At 46.4% G+C, this 9,981-nt stretch overlaps 1 protein-coding gene across 4 annotated transcripts in view; it reads right to left on the minus strand.

The window, feature by feature from the left end:
• CHPT1 (choline phosphotransferase 1) overlaps positions 1–9,727 on the minus strand; it is a 25,128-nt gene extending 15,401 nt beyond the window's left edge. For 3 of the 4 annotated variants that reach the window (XM_035126772.2, XM_035126774.2, XM_035126773.2), the window contains exons 1-3: positions 9,272–9,727; positions 1,607–1,754; positions 547–688 (exon numbers count right to left, since the gene is read on the minus strand). In XM_035126772.2, the coding sequence (XP_034982663.1) occupies positions 547–688; positions 1,607–1,754; positions 9,272–9,511 (530 nt within the window). In that variant the 5' untranslated portion in view covers positions 9,512–9,727. Of the gene's footprint in view, positions 1–546; positions 689–1,606; positions 1,755–8,692; positions 9,085–9,271 lie in introns of those variants that run through there. The other variant, XM_035126776.2, reaches the window with a different exon arrangement.
• Between the last annotated feature and the right edge of the window lie 254 nt (positions 9,728–9,981).

Raw genomic sequence — 9,981 nt, forward strand, 5'->3', positions numbered from 1 at the left:
TGGGCTGCATCCAGCCCACCCACGGGCCTTAGGTTGCCTACCCCTGCTCCACACCAATGACTACTTGATAGGGAATAGCTTACTAAATATTAAGATCCATCAAAGCGGTTGTGTGCCCAAGACAAATGTTAACAACTTTAGGCGATTCAATTATTGGATATAAAAGTCAAATTTCTGGGAGTTTTTATCGAAAGGTTTTGGTAATTAAATTTCAGTATGCAAAGTATATGCTTTGCTAGTCAATACAACAGAAAGTAACTAAGCAGCATTTTTTCCCCACCAAACTATCTCAATTTCTCTGTCATGCAATAGGTTTTTCAGAATTTTAAATGTACAAGGAAACCCCTTATGGAAGAGCTAATTAATATACTAAATCTCAAACTGGTGGATTCCCCTACCCCGCAAAAAGAAATAAGGAATGATGAGGGCTGCGGGGGCGGGAAATCCTGTTGGATCTAGGTTAAATTCTACCACCCCAGTTGAAACATCAGGGCAAATGTATTTCAAATGTCAGTCACAGAGCAGATTATGCAAATATCCACTTACTTGCCAAACTTTAGCATGCCACAAACATAGGTTTGCCAGTGGGCACAATAAAACAGGAACATTCCAATAAAGCAACAGAAGAACAGCCAGTCTGGGTTTGTTCCTAGCCGAACTGCTAAGCAGGCTCCAATACCAATGAAAACTGAAAAGTCCAATTAGCTTCCGTTAGTTATCACAGTTATTTGAAGAATGGTATCTAAATAGTTTTGAGTGTTTGCATGTAACACAGTTTGTGGTGGTGCAGTAAAATGGGTGGAGAGGCAAGCCATACTTGTGGTGAAACAGGCATAGGCTAGAAACATTTGCAAGGTTCTCGCTTCATAGACTGCCCATCAGGAAGTCCATGTCAGGGGGTGGCATCCTTAACCCGTGGCACTCCAGATACCGTTTGACTCCAGCTCCCACCATCCCTGCCAGCATGGCCAATAGTGAGGGATGATGGAAACTGCCATCCAACATCTGGAAGACCACAGGTTAGCTACTTTGATCTAGGTTAACATCACATTCATGGCACAAAATCTCTTGTATGGAGCCATAACATGCAAATTGTTTTTCTGGTTATTTTTATTTCCTATCCTCATGGTCTGTGCTCTATTTCTTGAGACATGGTTGTAAGAAAAATGCCAAACAGGACACTTGGAAGAAACTACACTGTTGGCTCTTAGAACCATATAATTGGAAGAGTTGGAAGGGACCGCCGAGGGTCATCTAGTCCATGCAGTGCAGGAATCCTGCCCACAGCTGCACCTGGATGGGCTCAAATCACCAACCTTCTGGTTAACTGCAAGACACACTGACCCATTGCACTACCTATCAATTAAAAAAAATATATTTTTACTGGGTGTGGAGCTTCTTTGAAGCCAAGTTGTATAGAAGTATACTGAAATATCAAATTCACCAAGAGCATCATAATTTAAACCGAAGCAATGCATGTGGCAAGGCTGAGCTAATAATAAACATTATTATTATTCTGATATGCAGCAATATATGCAAACTATTGTTGTCATATTCTGCCTGTCCTGTGAGTCTTAATAAAAAATTTTTTTAAAAAAATTATTACCTGTAGAAATAGAATCACAGCCATGGTCGAAGAGTTCTCCCAAAGGAGAGCTGCTATTGGTTCTTCTGGCTTGCTTCCCATCAATAGCATCCAGTGACTGGTAAGCAAATAGTCCTAATGCACATGAGAGGAACACCCAAGGAGGAGCCTGAAATGAACAAACAGGAGGATTCCATGCTATTAGGCAACTGCTGCAACGTGGAGTATGTTAACAGTTGTGTAGGAATCTATTACTTTCCTTATCTGTTTGCCACTCATTGCAGAGTTCCATTTAAAAAGTCCACACAATATAATTTCTTCGAAGGTCACCCACCCACACTTTCCTACCCTACTGCACTTTGCACAACACATGGTGGAAGGCTGCCTTTGAAATGTCATTTATTGCATAATTGAACCACCCAGCAGAGTAATGTGCAATTGGCCTGATGAACCCTATTGACCTACCTGTCTTGATGAAGAAATGTGTGCCTATTTTATAAACTTGAATCCAGAGCATACATTTAGAAGTCACCCTTTGTTTTTCACTCAGAGCTCTACCCCAGGGGTCCCCAGACTTACGGAGCGGCGGGCCAGTGCCCGCCGCGCCGACCGCGCGGTGGGCCGGACTGCAGGGGAGTGCGCGCGCAGCGGGCCGGAGGGCGGGGGAGTGCTCGCCCGTGCGCATGCGCACACGCACACGGGCGGAAAAAAAATCGGCGAAAATCGCTTGTGCGCATGCGTATGGGCCTCCCCCGACCCGGAAGTGCACCAGAAATGACCTCTTCCGGGTCGGGAGAGGCCCGTACGCATGCGCACAAAGGATTTTCGGCGATTTTTTGCCGATTTTTCAGATCGCCGCTGCGCCGCGCGCCGTGAGAGCAGGCGGCGGCAGCGGGCGGCGGGGGTCGTCGCGGGCCGGATTGGAAGGCCGATTGGGCCGCATCCGGCCCGGGGGCCGTAGTTTGGGGACCCCTGCTCTAACCTGGTGCCCAGATGGTTTGGGACTATATCTCCCATCATCCCCGACTATTGCCCAAGCTGATGGGAACTGAAGGAGGAAACCGGACTGGGGAAGGCTGCTCTGCTATTCAAGGTTCAGGTATAGAACTGGATACAAAACTGCAAGTCTCAGAAAAGACAGGTGTGAATATGCACGTGAAACACAATTATCTTGTGGAACTACTGCAGCAGACAAACCTAGCAACTTTACAGAGATGTCTTCGACACATGGGATGCAGAAATTAAATCCTATTTTTTTTTAAACGGGATGGGACTATTTCTATCCTCTCCAATCGATTAAAGCATAACACTTACCCAAATGTGGGGTAGGGGATGGGAAGCCTGTACTACAACAATAGGCAGTGTGCAATAGGCAGTGTGCCCTGATGAATGGCAGACAGAACTAGAGACAGAGTGGGAAGCCTTTAATACTTAGATCATATCTCATATCTCTGCTGTAATTAAAGAGGTGTGACACCAAAGGTCACAACCAGCAACTGATTCATTACATGCTGATCTTAGGCATATTCTTAGTAAGTAATGAAACCACACATTACAATTAAGTATAATTACTCCCAGAAGAGTAGTGTATCTAGTGTATCTGAAGAAGTGTGCATGCACACGAAAGCTCATACCAAAATATAAAGAGCAAAATATAAACTTAGTTGGTCTTTAAGGTGCTACTGAAGGAATTTTTTTATTTTGCTTCGACTCAGACCAACACGGCTACCTACCTGTAACTACTCCCAGAAGAGTTGACAATTATGAACAATGGGGGGGATTTAAAGGTGCTAGATTTTCTAGAAAGTAAGTTTCCTTCTGCATTTAGGGAGAACTCAGTTTCTCACATTTCACCCCCTCCCCTTTCTAAGCTATCAGTTACCTTGCATGCCCGTCCAGCAGCAAAAAAAGGCTTTCTATATATAACCATCCTATTGCAATCCACCAATGTCTCTCTCTCAACTTTCATCCTAAAGTAACTGGAACTACAGGGGAAATGAGCTTGCAAATGCTTCAAAGCAAAGTCCAGTGGAAATGCAAGCCGCCATGTTTGGAAACATTTTAGAAACACAAAAAGTTGCCATATACCGAGTCAGGCCATTGGTTCACCTACAGGCGAAACTCGGAAAATTGGAATATCATCAAAAAGTGCATTTATTTCAGTAACGCAACTGAAAAGGTGAAACCAATATATGAGATAGATGCATGACATGTAAAGCAAGATATGTCAAGCCTTTATTTGTTGTAATTGTAATTATTTGTTGTTAGGCGGGTCAATTATAAATGGAATGTAATTAATGAAATGTAATAGCGATGTTTATTTTTGTATTATTGTACCTATTTGTTTTACTACTGTGGACTTTCTAAAAGAAAGCATTTGTAAAAATTAAAAGAAAAATAAATAATAATAAGTTGCATTACTGAAATAAATACACTTTTTGATGATATTCTAATTTTCCGAGTTTCACCTGTAGTTCAATACTGACAACACTGGCCAGCAGCAGCTCTCCAAGGAGCCTTTCCCACCCCTATCCAGAGATGCCAGAGACTGAACCTGGGACTTTCTCCACATAAATGCACTGTGATACCACTGAAACAATACCTGGAATATTCGAAGTCCAGCTACCAACAAGATGTGTACACTCAAACCCCGGAGTTTGTGTGCTCTTTTTCCTGACTTGCATATGAGAAACACCAGTAAAATAATATTAAGGGCAGAAGCAGAACAGATAGGGCAGGTGAGGATAAAAAGTACCAAGTTGCTTGTCTCCAGTTCAGGACCACTAGTTAAAACAAGCTCACAGCTGAAGACAAATAACCATAGCTGCCAAGTCTCCCGTTTTTCGTGGGAAACCCTCGTATTTTAAACCGTTTCCTGCTGGCAGCCCGGATTGGAAAAAATCCCCCCGGATTTCCTACCTGCCAGGGAGGCTGCATTTTGGGTGCTGCATAGAAGCGACTTCCGGTGCCACGCCGCTGCTGATCCCGCATTTTTCAGTGGGAGGCTTTGCAGCTATGCAAATAACTGTTGCAGCTTCTCTTAGCCTAAGATTCTTAGTCCTCCGATCAGGCTACACCTCCAACAGCACACACCTTTTGCAAACATGGAAGCTGCTGCATGGCCACACTCGGTCACCACCCACATGCTACTAACAAGTGCTACCTCTTCTGAGACGGAGGTCTTGTTCTGCCATCTGGCAGCTAGCACAAGTAGAAGGGCATATTAGCAGAATGTTCTCAAGTACTGATTCTGTTGCAATAATTTCCACTGCTACAGTCTCAGCATGGATGCCTATCAGCTTCTAAGCTTCCTTGTTAGTTCTAACAAATCAAAGAAGCTGATGTCTGGAAGCACATACAGAAACACGTTGGGAGGTGTGCAATGCATGGGGAACGTGTCGACTAGAAGAATGGACTTTCTGCAAGCTCCAGAAATTTGGGAGAGGGAGTGGGTAAGACTGAAATGATAATGCTGAAACCAGGAAAAGAGCAAAATGCAAGCAACAGGGGAAAGAGGCCCGGGTGGCCCTGCTTTACTATGCTTACAAATTACAGAAGTAGCCAAAGCAGCACAAACAAAGCACAAACAAGTTCAACCTTAGCTAACCCCAACTGTAAAGACTCCAAACTCACAATGGCAAATTCCACTCCCTGATACTGCTTGCAAATTGCAAAACATGATTAATGCAGGAGAAAGTGAAAGTGATGCAAAATTAAAAGTACAAAGTGAAACTTTGGGAGAATTCCCAGCACTGCATTTGCTAGCTTGGCACTTCCCCAATGTTTGGGGCTACCGCTGGCTGGCACTGAAGAGAACTGCAATCCAAAAATCTGGAATGCAGCAGGTTGGCAAAGGCTGCACTAGCAGCATAAACTAAAACCTTAAAGACACAATACATATAAAAGTGTACACTTTTAATTCAAGCATATGCCCAGTTCTCTCATATTGAAACATGCAGCAGGCCTCAAGTCCTTGGGACATGGTCCCAACTAAAAGCTGTAACCCTACCCAAAATTTAGTAAGTCCCAATAAGTCTCTGAGGTATGAAACAAAATAATTCCTTCCAGTAGCATCTTAGAGACCAACTAAGTTTGTCAATGGTATCTGGAGAAGTGTGCATGCACACGAAAGCTCATACCAATGACAAACTTAGTTGGTCTCTAAGGTGCTACTGGAAGGAATTTTTTTGTTTCGACTACGCAAGACCAACACGGCTACCTACCTGTAACTATCTTTGAAGTATGGTTTACTTCATAATTAGACATAATTAGGCTCCCATCCCACACTACATGTAGGATTACAGCTTTAACATGCTTAACTTCAGCTGTTTTGAAGGAGGAATAATAGAATTTGAAGGAACCCCAAGGGTCATCTAATACAACCCCCTACAATTCAGGTATCTCAACACATGCCCCCCCCCATGTGATTTGAAACCATACAGGACCCTGCTTAGCTTTGCAAATGTGCTAGCAGTTTTATTGCTGCACCAGGGAATGTATTCACATTTTGGTGGGAAGGTAGTCTTTTTATCAACAGCTCAACATTTTATTGGCTTTTTCAACACTGTTGGCCTGTATCTGGATGGTGTTGTGTACATAAATTTCCTGCCAGTGCAGTGACTTAAGGCAGAGGGAGGAAAAACCAATTTCTGTAATACTTCTGTCAAATACTTTTGTTAGCGGTGATTTGGTGACCTCTTCTAAACCCAGGTCTGTGTATAATTCTGGGCATAGTTAAAGCTTGGTGTGAACAACAGAAGCTGCACAAAGAGCAGGTTCTTTTAAAAACATAGGTTGAATCTTTATCTGTCTCTTCCCCAGTACCCATTTGTTGAGGAAGTAAAATGTTTAGGTAATTATATCCATTTGTCACCCACTGAATGTGACTGTTCCAAGCTAGCGTCAAGGGGTGTTCTTGCATGTTTTTAATCCTGTGTAGACCAGACCAGACCAGACCAAGCAGGATATCATGATGCAAATGTTTACTGACAGGCTGTCTAGTCCTCAGAGCACTTACCACTAGCTAATCCTCCTAAAGACAGAAACTGAACTTCCCTTCTCTATTCACAAATATTAATATTCCCAATTCATATTTCTCCCACTCTTCTCAAAGAACCATAGCCATCTAGTCCAACCCCCCTAGCTTGGTACAGGAAATATCTCCAGTAAGGAGGAGCCCACCAGGGAACAGCTACAATTGTTGAACTGCTTTTAATGTAAAGAAGGTTCTCCTATCTAAATCTGACTTCAACTAGAAATGGAAGGCACAACCATTTTATCTTGTTACACAGAAGCAAGGCCAACTGATTATCAAGGTTGCAGCCTTCTCTTCCAGGGGGTGGCTGTGCTTGTTTATGCTGCAACAGACCTAAGAGTCTTATGGTGCCTTGAAGACTAGCAACCATGCTGAAAGAGTATACCACAATAAATCCGCTAGTCTTTATGGTGCCATAAGACCCTTCTCATTTCAGCCACAATATTGTTCGTACTATATGCGCTAAGGCTTTGATCGTGCCATTAGCAGTGCAGTTCCTTACCCCATTATCACCTGAGTGTTGGGATTAGAGTTTCTCAGCAAGGAAAACAGGTTTGCTGCTGTTTGCAGCTTTTTATTTCTTTTTTGAACAGCAGGGGTATCAGCTTCCAGCAAGAAGCTTTTTGGGGTGGGGTGGGGTCCAGAAAGGAGTTGCAGAAAGTTGGGGGGTGGGGAGCAAGAGAACAGGAGGAGAAACTAACTGTTAGATAAGCGCTGCAACAGCATATCCAGAAAGATTACTTTTAAATAAATAGATCAGGAAATACGAATTAAAAACTCACAAAATAGTACAGACATGAGGTGAGGAAGAGTCGTGCCATCTGAAGGGGCATCTGAAGTGTAGCTTTAGTAAACATCCTCTACCACCCCACCCCCACCCCCCATCAGTGACGTTAAAGGAGAACCAGAGACACATTGTGGGAACTTTTACAAAGTAGAGAGTCTACTTCCATCAGTGTGGCACACTCTTCAGCAGCTACTCAAGATACTTGCACAGTGACATTCCACACAGTATCATAAGCATGAAGAGTCCCATGACGCCCAGGAAACAGGCACTTTAGCGATTGGCACAAGAGCTCACTCTCTACAACACAAGTACACAAATCACATTATCTGAGCCATTGCAGGGGGAGATGGAGGAGTGAAGCTAGAGTTGAGCTGGATTCTCTAGAAAGTTTATAGCATTTTTCTTTTCTCCACCCATCTCCCTAGAAAAAGTTGGCTTCTGTACAGAACTTCCTCAGAATACCTTCCACTATTTTGGGTGGCTACTGACATTTCCATTCCCCACCCTCAAACACCCCAGAACGATGCTTGGTCTAGGGCACTGTGGGAGATGCAAGATTCCAGCACTGTTGGTGCTGCTGCCACTTGCAGAGTCTGCAACACCAAGCAAGAGGTGCTTTTCTCCTTATATTGATAACACTAGGCTCACCTCCAATTAACAGTTGGGATAATGACTCCTGGCACTTGAATAAATTTCGTGAAATGGTTCTTGTGCTCACAGATGGGAGAATTTACAGAAGTCATTTACACATGCCTCCAGAGTCTAGATGTAAGGTCTACAGCACAAGGACTACCTTGAGGAATAAGGTCTGGTTGCCACCTAACAAGCAAGCACCTGCATTGATCTCATACCTACAACTCATCACACACGAAAGCTGTAAACTTTCCCCAACATGTTTTGGACTATGTATAACTCCCACCTGCCGAGGTCCAGAACTTCAGAAGAGCACTAGATTGGTGAAGCCTACACTAAACCTAAATTCATTCGTCATCAGATAGGATCCTGCTCCACATCTATCTCTGGGTGGTCTTTTTGTTAAAATAAATAAATAGGAGGGCATCCCACAATCCTGTAACCCCACCTCAACTGTAGGCCTCTCTGACAGGGCTTCCCTGCAAACCAACTTACTTGGGGGAAAGCCCTAAATGTCTGGCCACAGCCAACACGTTCTTTTCCATTCTTTCAGAAAACTGAAAGCCCTTCTTGAAAGAGGAGCACCCTGCTGCTGAGCTCATCCCAGTTTGGCCTCCTGTAAACAGATTCTGCAGGCTTGTGCATCACCAACCCTGTTTGGCCAGATGTTTGCCGGCGTCTGTGTGCCTAACATTGTGGAAAGCGAAGCCTCTCTCGAACCACTTCGAATTCTACTTCATTTTGCGTTGCAAGATAAGGACCGGAAGGCGAATGGCGTGGCCCCTTGAAGACAGGCAGAAGTAGCTGTGCGCCATACACATCCATGGGCGACACAAGCCTCCTTCCCACCTAGTCCTGAAATGGGCTTCACGGAAGAGCCCAACACACAACCAGGCGCCAGTCCTATTGACGCGGCAGGCTGCTTCCTCCTCCGCCTGCCGCGTTTCCTCACAACTCAGCGTCCTGAAGACTGCTCGTTTTATTTTCCATTGGCAGCCGCTGCTCAAGGCTGTCGCGTCTCTCCCCAAGTTTAGCCCCTCCCGGCTCCCCAGCCAGGCCAGGCCCGCCCCATCCCTCGACGGCTAGCTAGCCCGCCCCCCTCCTCGGTCTTCGTCTTCCCACCGGTGGGGGGGGGGGAGAGAGAGACGTTGCCTCCCCGGCTGCCGCTGAGGGGGAAGGCGAGGAGGCGAGCATCTGGCAAGGGTGCGCGGCCGCGGCGGGCTGCTCCTACCTCTTGGTGGGCGCTGGGGCAGTAGGCGATGAGCGCGAGCGTGGGGAGCAGGTTGAGGACGAGGCCGCCCAGGGTGATGGCGTTGGGAGCCAGCCAGAGCGGCGTGCGCTCCACCAGCCAGGCCCAATAGCGCTGCAGCGGCGGCTCCAGCAGCGAGCGCCCGGACGCGTTGTAGCGGTGCTGCTCCAGGCGCCGCAGCTGCGTCGCGCTCAGAGGCTCCGGCAGCAGTAGCAGCGCCATGGCGGCTCCCCAGCCGACGCCGCCCTGCTCTGGGACTCCCAGCGGCGACGGAGCAGGAGGAGTAGCCGGGCCGCCTCCCCTCGCTGGGGCGGGAACCGAAAGAGAGAGAGGGAAGGACTGTTTTCGCCCCTGCTCTGGCTGGAGGCGGGCAGGAAGTCGCAGGCGGGGAAGCTGAGGCCGCCTCGTGCAGCCCTTTAGCAGGCGAAGAAGGAAACACCTGCCCTGAGCCCGGCTATTTATTTAACCCGCTAGCTTGTGAGGCGGCCGCGACCTGAGAGCTACCTTTACGCACGTGACGCCGCCGCTCCAGGGCTCGCGCTTCCCCCGCGCCTCTCTCCCTACAGCAAAGAAAGCAGAGGCGAACTTGGGAGGGTGGGTAGCCTTTGCGGAAGCCTGTTGCAGAAAACATCCGCCCCAAGGCGTCTTGTTGTGCTACCTTGTGGCGCCAATCCGTGCGTGGTGGTGGTTGC

The sequence above is a fragment of the Zootoca vivipara genome, chromosome 10, assembly GCF_963506605.1.
Source record: "Zootoca vivipara chromosome 10, rZooViv1.1, whole genome shotgun sequence".
NCBI lineage: Eukaryota > Metazoa > Chordata > Lepidosauria > Squamata > Lacertidae > Zootoca > Zootoca vivipara.